At 37.3% G+C, this 21,721-nt stretch overlaps 1 protein-coding gene across 5 annotated transcripts in view; it reads left to right on the top strand.

Annotated features, from left to right (window-relative positions):
* LOC135219819 (uncharacterized protein DDB_G0271670-like) overlaps window positions 1-21,721 on the top strand; it is a 217,081-nt gene that overhangs the window by 50,969 nt on the left and 144,391 nt on the right. For 4 of the 5 annotated variants that reach the window (XM_064256910.1, XM_064256907.1, XM_064256911.1 and 1 more), the window contains 2 exons: window positions 2,178-2,330; window positions 14,601-14,645. In XM_064256910.1, the coding sequence (XP_064112980.1) occupies window positions 2,178-2,330; window positions 14,601-14,645 (198 nt within the window). The remainder of the gene's footprint in view (window positions 1-2,177; window positions 2,331-14,600; window positions 14,646-21,721) is intronic. The other variant, XM_064256909.1, reaches the window with a different exon arrangement.

The following is a 21,721-nucleotide window of genomic DNA, read 5'->3' as shown; positions in this document are numbered from 1 at the left end:
TCCCTGGGGAGGTTGTTCCCCCTTACTTGGTCAAAGCTCATCTGAAGTCGTTGGCCCTGCCCATCAGTCAACATCCTCTCCATCCCCTCACTCTGATATCACCCATTCAGCCCCCATCAGGCCAGGAGTTTTATTATGTATTATTTGTGCATTCATGAGGAAATGTGGCCACAACCCTTGCAGGTGAAGCATCACTTGTCACTTTGCGAGGGACACTGAGCCTGACAGTGCCCCATACCCGGGGATCAGCATTAAGCCCATTTTTGTTTGTGCTGGTTATGGATGTGTTAACTGAAGAGATCAGAAATGAAGAGATGTGGGATTTGTTGTACGCTGATGATCTGGTGATTACTGTTGAAAATGAGGAACACCTACAAAGAGGGGTTGGAGGTTGGCAGGAGTCTTTGGAGGGGTGGGGTGGCTTAAAGGTGATTAAAACAGGTTTTGGTGAGCAGTAGGGAAGATAGAGCGAGAATAGTAATACAAGAAAGAAGAGGCTCGATAATAAAACAGGTGGAAAAGTTTAAATATTTAGGATGTACTTTAAGCCAAGAGGGAGGATGGGAGACTGAAGTTGACAGTAGGATAAAAGCTGCATGTGGGAAGTGGAGAGATGTAGCTGGAGTAGTATGAGATAAGAAAATGTCAATCAAGCTAAAAGTCAAGATCTACAGCACAATGATAAGACCAGTGTTATTGTATGGACAAAAACATTGGTTCTAAGAAGAAAAGAGGAAGTAAAGCTTGAGAGAACAGATGAGAATGCTGATGTGGTTATGGGAATAGTGCTGCTTGAGAGACTGGAAAATGTCAAAATAAGAAGGGCAGGCTTAGTAAAGATTACAGATGTGATAAGAGAAGCACAATTTAGATGGTATGGGCATGTTTTGAGGATGGATAATGAGGAGGGAGTGAAGAAGGCTTGGGAGGAACCTGTTAGAAGAAGAAGATCGAAAAGGAGACAGAATTAGATGGTGAGATAAAGTGAAGGAAGCTATGAAGAGAAGTGTGGTGGAGGATGATGCCTTTGATAGAAGGCAGTGGAGAAGGTGCATCAGGCAACCAACCCTTTAATGTAGGGATAATGGTGGGAAAGAAGAAGATTGCCTACTGGCTGGTTGCACCATTCTGAGCTGAGCTTGTTTGTTACCTACTAGCGTTCTCCTCTTATCTTCACTAAATCTACTTACTAGCCTCTGGATGTGTTATTAGTTCTTTGAACAACTTGGGCCCATTCATAAAGGGTCTGTATAATGGGCATATTTGCACATTGCAAGTTTGTCCTCATCTGGGAGTCTGCCATGATCATCAAGTGCAAAACTTTCAACTTCAGTGAAAATTCAGTGCACAAACTCTTATTTCTTCAGGCTTTTCAAATTCAGTGCACTAACTCCTATTTCTTCAGGCTTTTCAAATTCAGTGCACAAACTCCCTTATTTCTTCAGGTTTCCTTATCTATCAGTGCCTATGGCACAGGTCTGTACATTGCTGGTCTACCCTCCAGCTGTAAATGTATGCCAGTATTTGCTAGGGGTCAAGATAAAGCTTTTGGGGTGAGCTACTTCATTTGTGAAGGCTTGCTGAGAAACTGGGAATCTGTACCCTTCTGGTGCCACAATGTCCAATGGGGAAAAGTTAAACTTTAATGTTAAATTCACTGTACCTTAAGAATATTAACAACTTAGAGGGTGATTCTTGCATCTACTCTGCCTAGAATTCAGTTTTGAGCAAAAGTAGAATTATGGAGATGGTTGTCTGAAAAAATCAGTTGCCAAGTACATTAAGGCTACTTTTGCCCTTACATCAACCATAAATGGCAGGCTTTCAACTCTTGGTGGGAGTATTCACACTTGTTACTTAATTTCCTTTGGATGCAAACTTTCCCAAGGTTAAGAGGATTTGAGACTAAGCTGTTATTAGTGGCCTTTGTTTTCTGTGCCAGGTAAATATGTACAGTAATCGACTTTTGGCTGACTATGAATGTGCATGAAAAAGTATATACTATTATCAATTACCAATACTTTATATATACAAGATATTGTACTGTATTTTTGACAACTATAGTACTAATCTCTGGTAACAGCCCTACTGCTTGAGATATTTGTTTCAATAGCATATTTTAATCTCAGGTTTTATCTGTATAAGTATAAAATACCAAATGATTTTTGGTTTTACAGAAAACGCAACTTCAAACACCACTTCAACTGCAGCATCAAACACAACAGCGTCAAACACCACTGCATCAAACAAAACAGCGTCAAACACAACTGCATCAAACACAACGGCGTCCAACACAACGGCGTCAAACACAACTTCAACAAATAGTACAGGTATGTATAGTTATTTTACTCTTGCATTAAAATTTCTTAAAACCACAGGTTGGTAATTGATGGGATACTTTTCTCATTTGGGAAATACTGTGTATTTGCCAGCAACTTCAGATGGGGAAGATGGCAGGTGAGGAACTATGGTTGACAATACACAAGGAAGCATCATGGAGTAAACCATTATGATGAGTTCTATAGTTTCAGCAGTTATAATTATTATTATTATTATTATTATTATTATTATTATTATTATTATTATTATTATTATTATTATTATTATTATTATTATTATTATTATTTGGAAGGAGACCCTCTTTCAAACAAGTCTTATTTTTCTAATAATTGCTTTCTCTCTGCTATTACAGCTGGTGAGTATTGCTCTGATATGATTCATCAGGAAGAGTCAATTTTAGAGATATTGCTTTAAAAATTTATTTACTTGTCACAGTAAATAAACAAATAAATCCAAATATAAGTCGATCTAGTGTCCAAAGTTTCTCTCGGTATCATCTGAGCATGATCACTGCAGTGGATCGGAGCAGACTGTAGATGCTGTCAGAATCTACTCAATATATAGTGGTAGGTCAGCAGGGAGTCAACCGCTCACTGAGTTTTCATTGGTTGGTAGCGCAAAGCGTTCCTGCTATTGGTTGGAGAAAGTTTCTTTCAAGACACTTCTCATCGTTGAAGGTCGCGCTGTTGCAGCCTAGCAGACTGTCGAGGCTGGGGCATGACTTCCCTGGGCGTTGTGTCACGACGGCTTGCATTGTCATTGGCTGCTGAGCTGCTTTTCACATCTGGTATTCTTTGATTGGGGTTGTCGCTCTGTCTGGTATTACTTGTGCTATTTTTCATACTCATAGGTCTTCTTAAGTTGGTGGAGAGGAAGAGCACTTCCTGTTTCGTATTTAATGAGGGCTTTTCTTGTTGTATAAGAGTAGTCGCAAACGTCGCTGTCAGGAGCCCTCCCTATTATCTTAGTAATCTTGATAATACATACCATCGCAGGAGATAGCTCCCTGGTGTGCTGTCATGGTATGGTTTTTAGTTGTTCCTTCTTGTGTGGGGCAAGAAATCCTTTTGGAGAGTTTCATAGAAGTCATACCAACGTAAAAGCCGGGACATCCGCGGATGGGGCATAAGAATTGGTCGACTACATTCGACTGTTTCAAGAGGTCTCTTGCTGGGGGGGTTGGGTTGTTCTTCATAATAAGGTCCCGGGTATGTCAATTTTGGTAATAAATTACGAGTTCAAATTCTTTGTCGACTTCGGTAGGAGTCACATTCTTTCTGACGATTTTTCTCAATGCATCCTCATCCTCATGATGACGTGCATGCATTCTAGCTTTGTAAGACAGCTTGATCTTTTCATGGGGGTGGGGCTGCGGTCTCTCACTCTCGCACTGATCCAACGCTGTTTGGACTTCTTTATTAATAAATCAATTCGGATACCCGTTATTAACAAGTACCTGTGACTTGGTCGAGTTCTTTGTGAGTGTCCTGCCAGGAAGAACAGTGCATGAGGGCCTTCTGAATGTAGGCCATGACTGTGGTGTTCTTGAACCGTGCAGGACATTTGCTGTTACCATTCAGGCAAAGCCCTGAGTTTGTTTGCTTTGTATACACCAAAGTTCTTAGATCATCGTCAGTCTTGGAAACAAGGATGTCAAGAAAGGGGAGCTGGCCTTCGTTGCTTAATTCGACGGTATAATTCAGCAAACTGCACTGCTGGAACACGTGGCGGACAGCTTCAACCTTCTCCAACCAATAGCAGGAACTCATTGCACCACCAACGAATGAAAACTCAGCGAGCAGTTGACCCCCTGCTGACCTACCACTATATATTGAGTAGATCCTGACAGCATCTACAGTCAACTCCGACCCACTGCCATGATCATGCTCGGATGATACCAAGAGAAACGTTGGCCACTAGATCGACTTATATTTTGATCTATTTGTTTATTTACTGTGACAAATAGATAAATTTTTAAAGCAATATGCCTGAAATTGACTCCTCCTGATGAATCATATCAGCCCATACTCACCAGTTGTACTAGCAGAGAGAAAGCAATTATTAGAAAAATAGAGAAGACTATTTACAAGTTGAATGCAGCGGATGCAGCAATATTTTTCAGTAAGTATTATTATTATTATTATTATTATTATTATTATTATTATTATTATTATTATTATTATTATTATTATTATTATTATTATTATTATTATTATTATTATTCAGAATATGATCCCTATTAACATGGAAAGAAAAAACAGGAGGTAAAGAGAAGTACAGAAAGATTACTTATTAAAAAAGAAAAAATGAATTAATGATGTAATAAATAAATAGATGAAAATGTAAGTAAATTGTTAAAATGCAATGAGAGTTATATTAGGGTAGTAATGCCTTGCATCTTTGCTTCAGCTTCTGAAGTTCCAGTTGCACGACATCCTCAGGGAGGCTGTTCCACAGCCCAATGGTGTGGGGAATAAAAGACCTCTGAAACTTAGAAGCTCGCCAGCGAGGCAAATTTGTTTACTCTTGCCTGTAAAAGGGGATCAGGGATCAATTGTCAATGTGAAAGATCTCTGTGAAAGCACAACTTATGAAAAATTGACAAGTCAAAGGTCCAAGTCAACTGCTAATATTAGGAAACAGAAACCTACCACCATGAACCATTTTTTCTAAAAGAGATAAATCTCTGGCAGAAGCAGATATCCACACTGGAGAACAGTATGCGAGTAAAGGGAAGACAAATAACCTAAAACAGGTTGCATAATATACTTTTAACACATCCAGCATGGCAAGAGAGAGAGAGAGAGAGAGAGAGAGAGAGAGAGAGAGAGAGAGAGAGAGAGAGTTATCCTTATTTAAAAGAGTTAAATGGATAGATTCTTGTATTTCTTTAAAATACTATCACATGATATGAATTTGTTCATATGCGAACAAACCTTCGGTCTTAACAATAGGATAATTTATAGCGCCTAGCTGGATCCGGTTAAAACGCAGATGAAAGCAAGGAATCTTGTGATATCTGGCAACGCATGCGTAAATCTGGTGAAGAGTGGTCAAAGACCATGCACCTACGCCACCGCATCAGTCTTTTTCTTAACCGCCTGGGCGAGAGTTGTGGTTGACCTCTCTCGGCCTTTACCCAGTTCATTGCCCAATTCGATTTTGTTTAGTGTGTGTGTGTGGCTGTTATTGTGGCTTCCTCTGCTCCTTCTTGACGACCGACCCCCACATCACGAGCAGGAGGTGCCGCTCTAAGTTTTTAACTATAATGAATCCTTGCACCCAATCTTGTCAACTGTACTGCATAACCATAAACATCAATACAGTGGTACCTCGAGATATGAAAGGCTCAACTTACGAAAAACTCTAGATACAAAAGCTAATGCGAAAAATTTTATGGCTCTACATACGAAAATTGCTCAAGATACGAAAGGTTGTTGCTGTAAAGTCCGAGATTCGCCCGGACCACCGATAACAATTTTGGAACTCGCGCACCGCCAACTGAGTAGACTCGCCACCATCCTCCTGCTCTCCCATTGGTTCCTGATGCTAGTCACCGCCATGAGATCCTTCTCTCTTATTGGTCAGCATCCTTCCCATCATGCATCTACTACGTAGCGGCGTGCCTCGGCCACTCGGTAGCAGCATCGTTATCGTACGCACGCGGTATTAGTACATTCTAACAATTTCGTTTATTAACGTAAATTCGTTAGTGATTTTGTTGCAGTATACGTACTTTATCGTGTTGTGTGAGAACGTTACTCTACTTATACATAAATTACTTACAGTATATATGTAGTCATGGGTCCCAAGAAAGTTGAAATTCACGGAAAGAAGAGGATGCTCTCTTTGGAAACGAAGATGTAGATTATCAAGAAGTATGAAGCTGGTATGCGATTGAGTGTGATCGCCAAGGAATACGACCGAAATCCGTCGACAATAGCAGAAGGATGCCATCAAAGTAGCTACACCTTCCAAGGGCGTCCCTATTTTGTTCAGCAAGAGGACCCATGTGCACTACGAGATGGAAAGGCTTCTTGTCTGGATAAAAGACAAAGAAATCGCTGGCGATACAATAATGGAGACAGCAATCTGCCACAAGGCCAGCGCTATTTTCGGCGATTTGATTGCCCAGGCCAAAGACGACGGAGGAGAAGGGACATCAACGCCAGCCCCAGAGTTCAAGGCTTCGCATGGGTGGTTCGAGAGATTCTGTAAACGGACTGGCATCCATTCGGTGGTGCGTCATGGGGAGGCTGCCAGCTAGGACACAAAAGCGGCGGAAGCCTTTAAAAAGATGTTCGAATAGATGATGACCAAGGAAGGCTACAGTTCTCAGCAAGTCTTCCACTGTGATGAGACTGGCCTTTTTTGGAAAAAAATGCCTCATCGGACGTACATCACAGAGGAAGAGAAGAAGCTACCTGGGCATAAGCCTATGAAAGACAGGCTTACGCTCGCACTTTGTTCGAACGCCAGTGGGGATTGCAAGGTGAAGCCCCTACTGGTCTATTATTCCGAGACTCCTTGAGCCTTCAAGGCCCACAAAGTGCTTAAGGTGAAGCCTCCAGTGATGTGGAGGGCTAATGCAAAAGCCTGGGTAATGAGGCTTTTGTTCACGGAGTGGGTAAATCTGTGTTTCGGCCTGACAGTGAAGAAATTCTTGGAAGAGAAGTGCCTCCCTCTGAAATGTCTGCTGGTGTTGGACAATGCACCTCCCCACCCTCCTGGCCTCGAGGAAGATATCCTAGCGGAGTATTCCTTCATCAAGGTTCTTTATCTTTCGCCTAACACCACCCCTCTCCTCCAGCCCATGGATCAGCAAGTGATATCGAACTTTAAGAAGCTGTATACAAAACATCTTTTCAAGAGATGTTTCGACATCACCGATACCACAAACTCACCTTGCGCAAATTTTGGAAGGAGCATTTTGATGTTGTGATATGCATCCGACTCATTGACCAAGCTTGGCTGGAGATTTCGAGGCAAACTTTGAATTCCTCATGGAGGAAACTCTGGCCTGATGCCGTATCCGCCCGAGACTTCGAGGGATTCGATGTGGGCGAAGCTGGTGCTGCAGATTCAGAAACAGTTGACGATCCTGAAACTGTTTTGCAACCAGATCTTGACGCGATCGTTGCACTCGGCAAGTCCATGTGGGCTGGTTGTCGACGAGGACAACATCAACGACCTTCTCGAGGAGCACCAAGAGGAGCTTACGACGGATGACCTGAAGGAGTTGGAGGCCATGCAACATAACATCGTTCAAGAGGAGTTCTATAGCAGCAGCAAGGAGGAGGAGGAGGGCGACCCTATGACAACGGTAGAAATTAAAGATGTTCTAGCTGCTTTTCATAAAGTGCAATCATTTGTAGAAAAAAAGACACCCCGAAAAGGCTTACACAGGTGGTATGCTTGCGCATTCCGATGAGGCTTGCCTGAGTCATTTCAGGAACATTGTGAAAAGTAGGCAGAAGCAATCTTCCGTGGATAGTTATTTTTTAAAGAGGCCTTTAGTATTAGCAGGAGTAAGCAAAAATGAAGAACAAGGTGATACTAAAAAACAGAAAGTTGAAAGTGATGAAGTTGAAATTTTGTATAAAAAAAAAAAAATGTAAAAATAAACAAAAAGAAAAAAAAAATTTAATATTAGTTTTTTGGAAAGTTAAGTGTTACAGTTTTGTTAATGTGTTTTGTAAAGTTTAGTTCATGTATGTTTTCCTTACATTTTGTTTGTGTTTCGTAAAGTTAAGTGTACGTACGTATCTGCCGTTTGTCCTCCTCCTCTGTTGCCACTTTCGGAGATAGCCTCACTTGAAAGGTAAGCTTCCACATTTTACTACATACGTACAGTATTTCTTGTATACCATGTACACTAATACACTTTATTTACAGGTAATTAGCAGTACATATTAAGTTAGGTATTGAATGGTCCAAATTATTGTAGTATTTCATTGTTTATAGGTCAAATTAGGTTTATTAATTTACTGGGGTGTTTTTGGAGGGCTTGGAACGGATTAGCCATTTTACATGTAAAATGCGGTCCAAGATACGAAAAACTCATGATACGAAGGCCGCATCGAAACAGATTAATTTCGTATCTCAAGGTACCACTGTACTATGCTTATGAACAACAACCATGACACTTTAAACTGAAGATTCCACCCCCCCCCCCCCCCCCATATATGAATACAGATAGGTCTGAAAAATTAAAATGCAATCACCTTTTTCTCTCTCATAACACACAGTTCAGCATATCCTGGCTTTATCACCATTAATGTATTTTTATACAGCTACTTTTTTATCAGTTGTCCCATAATGTATTTCCATACATGGGATACAAAATGCTTATGTATGAACTAATTAACTTATGCAATGCATTTAACTCAAAGTAACCATTTGCATATGTTAAATAGGCTGTTACAGTTGTAATTAAGATGAAGGTAATGGTAATGAAACTGATATTTTAAATACTGGAATTATTATTTTTATTTTTGTTCATAAAAAGATGGAAAGCAGGCTTACAAAGGTAAAATCCCTCAAAATAGCAGAACAGATATTTCTTGATTCAATTGTTTATGTCCTGCGTATTTGCATCTTTAGCACTGGAGATGGCATTTCTCATTTGTAACTTGTCCAAAGCAAATTCCTTTTAGAAACACTACTAAAAAGTAATTAAACATTTTCTGTTTTAGCAGAATTTATGATTTTTCATTTCATTACATTTCAGGGAAACTTTTATGTATGTTTGTATGTGTATGTTTATCAGTGTTGGTGTCACCATATAGCTTTTTTTTTTAAGTTGACCATGAGATGATTATCACACATATCATGATAGTACACAAGAGAATATTTTTATCACTGTTGTCGGATAAAGACAACTCATAAAATAATGGACCAGAGGACCCAGCAATGCACACAAAGACAATGAGAAAAGTCTTACAAAAAACCCTTGAAATTCTCTTGACATCTGCCTTGAAAGGTTACAGTTTCACATGAATCTTACTTCCGAATTAACAGGCTACATTTTGACTGAAAATCAACTGAGCCAAACCTCTGATGGCACATATACAAATTGTCACTTCATATGTCACCCAAAATCTCTAGATTGGTTCATTTATCAAAGTTTTAACCTGATTTACAAGAATGAGAGTTCCATTAATTTATGTATGACAATTGATATAATTAATCTTGATGCTAAGGATTATTCACTCACATTTATACAAAAAGGAAAACCATAAACTCTGTTCCTTCTTTCCACTTCCGTTTGCAAATCATGAGTGTTGCGAATGATTGTCAGGAAAAAAACGGATCCATATTTTTCAGAACAACTGTTTTTGTTGTATTTTAGCTCAAATCTAAAGTTCACATTCATTGAAAAATATTGATTGAAGATATTTACGTATATGCTAATGCAAAATTCGTCTTGAATTTGGCCAAAGGTGTTGGCAACACATTGAGCGATTTATAACTTGCCTTCCTTACTTCAACCAAAGGGAAGGAATGTATTTATGTATGTACTGCGTATAACTATACACACACAAGCTAGGTGTTATCAAATTCATTTTTTTATTTCTCTCTCTTTGTTGGGTTGCACTTGATTCCTACATTACAAGTTACAGTAAAGTAATGTAATATCTTGTAAGAGATGTGGAAAAAGCATAAACACAAAATACAACAAAACATCTCTCATTAAGTCAAACTCCTGCCTACCCCTCTCCACCCATCCCATTCTCCATTCCCACCCATCCCACCTAGACTCGGACAATTCCTTCCATGGCAACTCGCCGTACAAAACAACCTTTTCTCTTTGTGAATCTTCATCTAAACAGCCTTGCTTTTGCTCCCCTCCCATGATGCATAGCCTTTCGACTCCTACTCCCCACCTTGTAAACTTTTCATGTCCTCTGCACTCCCCCTGTCTCAGTGTGTTTATGAAGGTAAGAAATGATACTAACATTTCCTTAGCCTGTGCTGTATTGCCAGCTACCAGAGAGATGTTTATAAGAAAAAACTAATAGTGTTAGTGGCACCCAGGGCAAACTCTGAAAGTGCTGCCTCATTCCCGTGCTAAAAAGAAAAAAAAAATACCAAAGTGGTGAAAATCAAATACACATTTTAAGCCTTAACATCTTAATCTTGTACCATATTTTATTTTGTAAATCTAAAACAACACAGCAAATTAACAATGGAACCGACAAACTTGGTTAAAAGCGAATTCACTAATAATAACATCAAAGTCCAACTGATCACCAATTTCATGCTTTAGTAATAACATTGCAAGGTTTGACAATCTGAGATGACTCATATTTGATCTTAGATAGTTTTTGATTAATTTCATCTTGGAGAAGCTTCTCTCTCACTGGCAACACTTATCCGATAGTTAAGAACAATTTGAACATTATAACAATATTTAGAGCACAGATATCTAGGTTGAACCATTGAATGAACTAGAAAATCTAGAATTATGCCAGACCAGACCTGCCCAAAATACCGTTAGTTATGCCACAGTTCTCAAGTCAGTTCTTTTTAAAAAGTTATACGTACCTGAGATCGTGAATTCGTTACTGACATTTAAAACTGTAAATTTTTAAATGTAAATCAGGATGCAAAGGCAAAAGTAACATGGATCAACTAACTATCATAGTTTCAATTTTAGAGGGTTTAGCCTGTTCTATTAATGAATAAGTGCCAGATCTCTATTCAAGGATTCTGCAACCACAGACCTAAGACAGAGAAGAAATAACAACTATTGTAGATAGTAAATAGGGTTCTGTCTATTAAAAATTTCAATACAATAATGAAACACCCACCAACTCCCAATAATCTTAGCTTATAGATAAGTTTGTAAATTTCACATGGTTAAGATCACTTGCAAGAGAGTATATACTGTATTGACAAGAGTGCATCAAAAGTACAAAGGCCTTTATTAAATATAAATGTAATGCTGGTAGCAGCTTATAATCAGAAAAAAAATATATAAGTCCTTCACAGACACTTGGAGAGCAGCTTCTTAAGAACCAGAAAAAACCAGGGTAATTAAAATCTCCCTATATTCAGAGGGGCATGAGGACAGACTTATATAATGCAGCAGAGTTTCCCTTTCTCCAAACAGAATGAAAACTTGCAAGCCCAATCTTTTGAAAATATTAGTAATCTTAAGAACCAGAAAGTCGTCATTTTCAAAAAGATGGGAAAGACCTAATAACTGTCAAGGCCCAGAAGTGAAGTTTTGACTTCTGTAGACATGAAGGTCATTGAACATAACTTAGACTCTGGAAAGCATGACTTTGGCAACATAAAGGACTCACAACACTGTTTGCTCACAAAAACTTGAGCCACAAGTTCTACCTTCTATTTAGGGCAATATGTATACAGCAGATCCATCAGTTCGTAGAAGGGAAGCCATGCTTGAATATACTCTGAAGAGTGATAAATTAAGGATAGACCACCACTTATAGCTATCACCACTGGAGAGCTAGATCTCCTGAACACCCTCATTATAATGTCTCAGTTCAGTCACAGACTCTGAGCTTGACTTCTAAGCTTAATAGATTTGCATCAGGCTATGAGAATAGTAGTTAACACAGAAACCAGCATCCATGAATGTATACATCATTATATTTAAAGCTAGCCAAGCTTCAGGTAATAGTCTTTCCTGTGTACACTACTCACCATCAAGCTGTGCATCATGGGTTTTTGGTACTGCATGCTTACATTGATTTCTTTCGGCCCCCATTAATTATATCATGCCATGAATGCTCGGGTTCTTTTAATACAATAGTACCTCAAGATACGAAATTAATCCGTTCCGAGGCGCCCTTCGTATCATGAGTTTTTCGTATCTTGGACCACATTTTACATGTAAAATGGCTAATCCGTTCCAAGCCCTCCAAAAACACCCCATTAAATTTCATAATAAAGCTAAATTGACCTATAAACAATGAAATACTACAACAATTTGGACCATTCAATACGTAACTTAATAATAAAAATGCAAAACTTGTAAATAAAGTGTATATTAGTGTACAAGAAATATTATTACTGTAATGTAAAATGTGGAAGCTTACCTTTCAAGTGAGGCTATCTCTGAAAGTGGCGGCAGAGGAGGAGGAGGACAAACGACAGATACGTACACTTAACTTTACGAAACACATAAAAAAATGTCAGAAAAACAAACTAAACTTTACAAAACACATTAACAAAACTGTAACACTTAACTTTACAAAAAACTTAAAATAAAATTTATTTTGTCTTTTTATTTTTACATTTCTTTTTACTTTTTTATACTTTACGTAATTTTAATTTCTTCACCACCGAATGGATGCCAGTCCGTTTACGGAATTTTTCGAACCAACTATGAGAAGCCTTGAACTCTAGGATTGCCGTTGATGTCCCCTCTCCGCCGTCGTCTTCGGCTTGGGCAATCAAATTGCCGAAAATAGCGCTGGCCTTCTGGCAGATTGCCGTCTCGGTTATCGTATCGCCATCGATTTCTTTGTCCTCAATCCATACAAGAAGCAGCCTTTCCATTTCATTATGCACATGGCTCCTCTTGTTGGACAAAATAGTCACGCCCTTTGAAGGTGTAGCTGCTTTGATGGCTTCCTTCTGCTGAAGGATGGTGCCTATCGTTGATGAATTTCGGCTGTATTCCTTAGCGATCACACTTAACCGCAAGCCAGCTTCATACTTTTTTATTATTTCCATTTTTGTCTCATAGAAAGCATTCTCTTCTTTCTGTGAACTTCAGCAACTTTCTTGGGACCCATGACTAATATGTACTGTACGTAATTAAGTTACTTATGTAGTACGTATACTAATTAGGTTCTCACAACACGATAGAGTAGTACAACGAAATCACCAACGAATTTACGATACTAAACGAAATCGTTGGACCGAACGAATGCCGCATGCATAGGATAAAGCTTCGGGTGCAAAGTGGCCGAGCGAAGGTACGCCACCATGTAAGATGCATGATGGGAGGGATGCTGTCCAATAGGAGAGGATCTCATGGCTTGGCTAGCATCAGGAACCAATGGGAGAGCAGGAGGATGGTGGCGAGTCTACTAGAACTAAGATGGCGGCGCGCGGCGCGAGTTTCATAATTGTTATCGGGCGAATCTCGGACTTTCAGAAACCTTTTGTATCTTGAAAACTTTTCATATGTAGAGCAGTAAAATTTTTCGTGTCAGCTTTCGTATCTCGAGTTTTTTGTAAGTTGAGCCTTTCGTATCTCTAGGTACCACTGTACATGCGATTTTAACAGTTGATGCTATTCACCTTTAACATTGTTTTTAATTGCTCACACCTTCAAATAGTAAAGTACAGAACTGTAGAGTCCCAAAGCAGTGTATATATTTTGTTTCACTTAGTCAGTCTGTGAGGCGCACCATCCTTCTAGTCCCGTATAAAAGTCATTAATACCTGTAAAGCTCCACATTACATTACTTAATGAAATTATATATAAGGTCTGTGTCAGGGAGGTTCATTAATGGCAGCTTCCACTGTCAGTAGCATATCCTACTGATTACAATTAGCGTGAGACTTTCAAGAAGAGTGAACTCAAGTTACTCATTCTGGGAAATTCTGGTAGATGGCACAGAAATTAGTCATCTACTGTAGCTTAAGGTACCATGGTGGATCTGTGATAAATTTTTTTGTTTAGTTAGTGATTGCTTACCATTCCAAGACTGACTGATACAATTACCAAAAATAGAATTGCTTTTAGATGCCAAAGTCACCCTTTGTTAGCATGGAAGATTGAGTATTAAAGAGAAACGTGGAATAGAAAACAAGACTTCCTGACAAAATGAGAGCCCTTGAGGTTTATTTTTATCATCAAGGAGATTGTTTTCTTACATCAAACTTGGATTTGATCGTTTATCCTCAGGATCAGGTGGATGTAATTGATTGGGTCTGGCTCTTTAAATTTATAAAATAAAGTTGAATGATTACTGGAAGAAGTATTTAAAACAGAATTTTCCTTTCTGTTTCATGTTCTACAACAATTGCTTCTTCAGGAGGTATCTATAGTTAATCTTTTGAAAGACTTTCAAACCTTTTAATTATAAGACAAGTATGAAGAGGTTATAAACTTGATACTGTAGGAATATGCAGTCATTTGTTAATGTCTTTGGAATGATAAATATAAACCATTCTTTTTTTTATATTTATTGTTTTCAAAGAATTTATATTGAAGACATGTACATTCATTTGATGGAATCTTGAAGCATTGGTTGATGAAAATTTTATTCCAGGCTCCTCTACCAACACTTCAGCGGTTTCAAGTAACAGTACTTCTAGTAAGTTTTACTATCAATGTTTGTGTTGCAAGCGCATTCACTATATCTTGTCAGTAAATAGTCTTGTCAAATTTAGTATTTAATTGTGAATTGTAGATTGATAGTTTCAATTACCTGCAAAGAGGTTTCTGCATAGTATTTGAAAGTACATTTTATTGCACTGCACTGAAGGTTTCTTATAGTCTTGAGCATGGTTCCTTGTTATGAAGTAACTTTCCTTCTTTTTCTCTTTATTTTAATTTTTGTATATATTATTGTGGTTTTATTAAATAATTTTGTATTTTTTAAAAGGTTATTGATAAAAATATTTAAATGCCATCATTTTTTGCATTGCTTGTAGATCTGGACACCCCCCAACATAGAGATAAGTGATTTGTAAATAAAGAAAGACTGCTGATTAATGGATACATTTTAAGAGCTGAGAAAATCTTTCTATCATTGATAGATCTCATAGAGTTTGGTGATAGGCAGATTTACCCAGTAGTCATCCTGAAATTAAGATAGCATTAAAAGTCTTATAATAAAATCTCATATCCAAAGAAATTTTTCCCTTTTGAATCAGTTAGATGTAGGATTATCCATATTACTCTATATTTTATAACTTGAAACGGAATTAACTAAAATTTATCTTTTGATTTTGGAGAGAGGCTTCACTTTGTAGTAAGCATAGACCCCTAAGGGATCCAAAATAAACTAGGTCTGCATTTCTTTGAAACAAGTCAAGAACACAAATTGGCGTGATAAGATTTAAGTAATTTCGGTTTAGGGGTGTGCATTCATTATTTTCTTTGCACTTGGTGTTTACTCTTCTTTTACTCTTGGTATTGGATAATGATGAGGATCATCTTTGCTCAATTAGGGCTCCTTGTTTCTACAAACCTGCAGAGGAAGTCTATCTAAGAATACTGCGTCCTTTGGTTTCACCCGTTTCTTTAACAAACTTGGTAGAGATGGCAGAAGAGGAAGCTTCGATATAAGGATTTTATTTGCCATGAGGAAAGTGGCTGTAAATGTCTGTAGAACAAGCCACCATGTCTGGACATGCATTAGAAAAACACTTATGAATACCGAGGTGCTTCATGATAATAAAGAAGAAGAGGGCTAGTTGACAGATGATATGTGTGGATACTTTTATTTCTTGCTTTTAGTGATAGATGATGAGATGAGCAGTTTAGTGAGCAGTTATTAATAAAAAGGAAAATTCTCGGAAAGAGAAACAAGAATGGGGACTAGTAGGATTTACTGACATGAGTCTTAAAAGGAAAAGGGACACTTGTACAATTAATTCATATTGTATTATTTAGTGTGCTTTACAGTTTTCCTGTCTTGGGCAGTTATGCAGCCTTCCATTGTCGTCAGACTCATGAATAGGTATGGGTATTTCTTTTGCAAATCTGAGATATTTTTTAATTAGTTAAGTTTTCAGACATATTTACAGGTACAAAAACATTTGTGACGTATTTTGAGAAAAGGGCCAATAGATAAAATATTTGCTTTGAAAATGTTTGAAATCAAATAAGTAATAGAGTAGTCAAGTGTATACTTTGATAGGGTTGGTTATACATTTTTGTATATCTTGTGTAAACTTCATGAAGTTCTGTTTCTTTGATATAAATGGTAGCTCAGGTAGAATAGCAAAATGAAATAAGATCTTACAAATCTTAAGATCCAGATAGTCTTGTACTCCCAGCAAGGCATTTTAAAATCTTTTGTTCACCTGTGTCAAATATTCAGTTTGGATAATTTAAGTGTTACTGTATTCGTGAATGCATTAATGAATTTATTTTTATATTCACATTTTTGTGCATGAGTCACTCTTCATGCATTTCTCAGGTTTTGAACAAGCTGCTTTTAGTACTGTATTATGCTGCATTTTTGTAATATCAGATTTGTTTCACAGCCAAGGTCAGGAAGTTTATAGCCTAATATGGACACAGCATATCATACTTTCATTAATTTCTTGATCTTTTGTTATTCACCATTGTTTGGATTGTGGGAGAGAATTATTGTCATCACTAATGAAAACCACAGTTCCAAGTTATCTTTCATAGATTCACATAACACAGAATTCATCATAAATCACCACTTCACATTTAATGCCATAGTCTTTGTGCTTCAAACTTTTCTAATGATTACTATAGTAACAGTTTTAATAGTGAAACACTTTACAATCTTTCCTCTGGGGTTGCACATACACTGATGAATCTGAGGGTTAAAGCTCCACTTACTTTAGGACCATAGATATTCATACACTGATGTGGAGCTTCTTTTGGTTTCTTATACATATAAGGTTTTGTTTCATTAGTGTATCATCATAATAGTGTTTGATTTAATGACTACCTCATTCTAATGTTTCAGGCGGTAATTCTGTAATACTACCACAATCATAGAAAAATTAACTTTCCAGCTAATAAATATAATGTAGAGAATTTTTGTTAGCTGGAAATTTTGGACAATGTTTCCTCCACTAAAACAGTAATCAAAGATTATATATGTATGTACTCTTTTCACTAAACTACCTATACACCTTTATATATAATAGCATTGGTTATAAGAAAATTAGATGATATTACACAGTCGTTTACACTTAGCACTCCAGCATTGTATATATACATTTTCTGGCTTTTAGTTACAGCTTCCGTAGTTAAGGCATTAGTATTTTCATAAACACTGGTACCATTCTTAATGACATAATATAGTCTATTACATCGTAAATGCATCATTACAAATACTATTGTGAGTTTAGTTTTGATAATGTTAACTTATCAGGACACTCATTCCTTATAACTAGTCCCAGTGCCCACAAAACATTTGTACACTCGACAAGAAAACTGAAGATAGAGTTTTCATTAGCTTTCATTCATCCAATTTCCCATTTGTTTTTACTGAAAAGACATAATATCGCTAAATTTACTCTTGAATATAAAAATACACTGGAAATTATATCATATAAGTTAAAACTGCAAAACAAAACCGTTCAGATACTTAAAAACACGATATATGTCCGAAGTAATTGGAATTTCTCAGATTGATTCGTTCATAGAGATCTGGTAGATAGAATGTGAATTTCTGATTTTAGCACTATGTATCACGACGACAATATTTACTCGTTTTGCTTCGTGAATGGGAATGTATTGCATTATTGTAAGTGGTGAATGCAATTACTATTTTAGTTTCTACAAACTTATGTTTGTATTCCAAATCGATTAAAGTTAGTTGACGTCAATGGCATTCAATCTTGCGACGGCTAAGGTAGGTTGAACATATCTAGTTGCATCCTCAAGAGCGTTTTGTATGATGTGAGGAGGAGCCATAGAACTTCGAGCGGGAAAGTGCAAGTCCCTGGATACTGGCTAACGTAACGGATTTCACACTTTGATTACTTTGATGTTGACATGGATCGAATGCTAGTTGCTGTTTACAAAGCTACTGTCTTTAAACATAAATATTAATCAAGGTTTAATTAGCATGTCAGCTCAAAGATTTTCTGGCTATATGCTCCCATTACAAAGCAGTTCGTAGTAGCCTACAGCCCTACACGACTGCATTTCTTTGCCGCGAGGCTGAAAGATCCCACGATATAAAACTTTAATTGCCTGTGCAATACATATTGAGTTATTTGTGGTAATAAATATTTTTACTTAACACAGCTTTTTTCGTGAATGATTTGTGGATGAAACCTGATTTTCAAAAGTAAAGACTATATCAAGAAAGCAAGAATGACTGCAACCTGTGTCTAAAATTTTCCACGTCTTTTTACAATCTTTGAATGCTACGGCAACTGTCGAATGTAAGTTTAGGGTATGACTTTCTTAGAGAATTAACTTGAGTGTTATGATCCTTAAAATTTTATCTAGCATAGTGCAGCACGATCTTGGCAGTCATATCATATCGCGCAAGCATAGGCCTATCGATAGAGATACTTAATTCATTATATTTTCTTCTGCCTTTCTCCCGTCACAAGTCTGTCACCAGTACTATAATTCTCTCTCTCTCTCTCTCTCCCTCTCTCTCTCTCCACTTCTAAAACATACTTTAAAAATATATATATTACCTCTCAATCTCCCAAAGAAAATATAATGAAATTAAGTAGCTATAAATAGGCCTAAGCTTTCACATGAGCAGATTTTGCTCTTCTATCTCTCTCTCTCTCTCTCTCTCTCTCTCTCTCTCTCTCTCTCTCTCTCTCTCTCTCTCTCTCTCTTCTCCACTTTTAAAACACACTTGAAAAATATTATCACTCAATCTCTCAAAGTAAATATAATGAATTAAGTATCTCTATCGATAGGCCTATGCTTGCGCGTTCTCTCTCTATCATCATAATATTTCATTCTTTACTGTATTGTTCCTCACGATTTCCACAAGTACTGCCCAAATTTTAAAACCCTTTCTCTCATTGTTTAAGATCCATCTTTAAGTACATATGAATTTTACGTCAGTTTAGTGTCAAACGTTACTTATAAATAAGGTTTCACAGTAGGTTTTAAAAAAGGATGATCGATATTCTATCCTGAACTGACGTTACCAAACCAACATTAACGAATAATATAGAGCCTGTTTCTACATTCAAGTATAAATGATTATAGGATCTCAACAGAATCTTTATGGTGTAAAGTTGATGGAAATCTAAAAAGCAACAAACGCTATGATTTTGAAGCTCTGCCCCCTTTCAAGAGTTGCCAGGTGTGGCATTATTGAACAATAGCTATATGTCTGAAGATTTAAAAAACTGTATCTTAAGTTTCCTTGCCGAGTGTACATACTATTAATTCAAACTTAGTACAGTGGAACCTCGGTTTTCGTAGACTTTTTTTCAACAAAGTTTTTTCTTGGGTTTCATACATATAGGATTTAGTACACTCGGAAATGCTTCATCCAGGACCCACCACTTGACTAGGCCTTGTACCAAGCGCCCAAACAAAGCATCCCATGTTCTCTCGTGACCCATTTTGCTTTTGTGATTTTTGTGCTCTTATATTTGAGTTTGCATTGGTAAATAGCCATCATGGGGCCAAAGAAAGTTCCAGTTCTTAGCCCTACTGTAAAAAAGGCGTAAAACACTATAGAATTTAAGAAAAAACTCGTAGCAAAGTGTTGGAGGATGTTACATGCTGATCTCAGTGAGAAAATGCCAGCAAGAAATGCTGCTGCTGTTTGAATGAAAGGCCAGCAGGGGCTAGTTTGAAAAATTCTGAAAGCGAGTGGGCATACATAATGTGCCTACTTCAGTGATTAAGGACATGTTTGCAAAGTGGAGAATTTTGTTGAGAATTATCCCAAGAAAACTTTTGTGATCCGTGTCTCCAACATTGTTTTTGACTTTGGGCAAATTTTAGAGATGCCAGAAACAAATGTCTCTTGACAGTTTTGTTGTGCGACAGGGGTTCAGTTACTCAAGCTGGTACTAGTGCCAGTAAAAAGCAAAGAGAAGTAACCCCAGATAGGTCATTGATACCTGAAGTCCCTCTGGATGGAGATCCCCCTTCCAAACAATAACCTGTACTCCTCCCTCTCCCCTCCTCTCCGTCTTCCATACGCTAACAAATGTTTTCCATAAAGGTAAGAGTGATGTTAAATGTTCATTTATTCATTTCATTAGTCATTTATATTTATTTCCCATTATTTTCTGTATGTAAAACTGTGTTTATTCCCAATGAAATGTATTTAAAAATATTTTTGTGTGTTTAGAATGCATTAATCATATTTACATTATTCCTTATGGGAATTATTGTTTTGGACTTGTGGGAAGTTCTGGAATGGATTATGTATGAAAACAGAGGTTCCACTGTACTTCAACTTTGAGCTACACAATATGTAATCAGTGGTAGGAATGATTTTTGTTGTATCTGCCTTACAGTATATAAAAATGAATTTTCAGTGAAAAGCCACTTCCTTTACAGCGCTGTTAATTGGCAAAAGACTGGAGAGTGATCACTACCGCATTCATGCCTTTAACCTCAATTAGCAATTTATCATCTGCAAATATTAACCATACTACACGCTATTCATGGCTCATTTCCTCATCCATCTGCTTTTCTTTCTGTGACATCTCACATCACTCCATCTGTAAAGGTATTAAACAGCCATAGAAATAACAGAACCTTGTCTCAGCATATTTTTTTGATAAATTAGTCCCTCTGCTGCCCAGAAATAGTAATACATGCTTCACCTCCATCATAAAAACTTTTATTGCTTTCCACAATAAAACTGACTGATGGTAGTAAGGAGTACTATTTAGTGATCTAGTTAGCTCAATTGTCTTGGAATTCCAGTGCAGCTTATTCCAAGGTATATACTAATCACAAATAAATTCCTAATTTTATATAGGTAACTTACAAAATAATTACGTAGCTAACAGTTATGCTCGCATAGCATCTGAAATTCAAAATTCGCGGCACTGCAACTCTTGCAAAGTGGGGTGACAGGGCCTGCCCAATGCAGTGGGAGCGTGGGAACGACAGAAGCCAATGGCGTAATGCTATGCCATGCAATCGACAACATGTCAATCTCTGTAATCCTGCTTTCCTGATTCAACGGTTGTTCTATGCTGAAGTCGGTGATGTACTTTAGTTTACTTAAAAGCTGTTGTATCTTTTTGGTTTGTCTTTAAAATTGTTCCCCTCCCATATTCAGGAGGAATGTGTAACAGACCTCCCGCAAATAGTTGAAACCCCTATAAAAACACTTAAAACTGCCTATTTTGTTAGTTAAAACTCAAGAAAAACCATTGAAAATGTTTATACCTTTTTTAATAGTTTGATCACAAAAAGTGCATTTTATGATGAAATTGATAAAACAACAGGAATTTGTGGATATTTTTTCATAGAAAAATACCGCGAATAGGTGAATTTTCCATGAATAAATGGGTATATATGTTCCAGAGAGAAATCCATGAATCCAGAGTGCGCAAATATGGGAGTTCACAGTAGCTTCATTTCTTATTAGTTTAGCTATGTCAGAGTCTAGTGTTTCTAGTCTTTGCTATTGTAGCAAGACTAGATTAACCCTTAGTGGACGGGTCAAAAAATCAATATGCAGCTCCTCAGGCCTGGTAAACTTTGAAGTCAGCCAATTTA

The sequence above is a fragment of the Macrobrachium nipponense genome, chromosome 1 (genome assembly GCF_015104395.2).
Source record: "Macrobrachium nipponense isolate FS-2020 chromosome 1, ASM1510439v2, whole genome shotgun sequence".
In the NCBI taxonomy this organism is placed as follows: domain Eukaryota; kingdom Metazoa; phylum Arthropoda; class Malacostraca; order Decapoda; family Palaemonidae; genus Macrobrachium; species Macrobrachium nipponense.
This window is presented reverse-complemented; position numbering and strand designations above follow the sequence as displayed.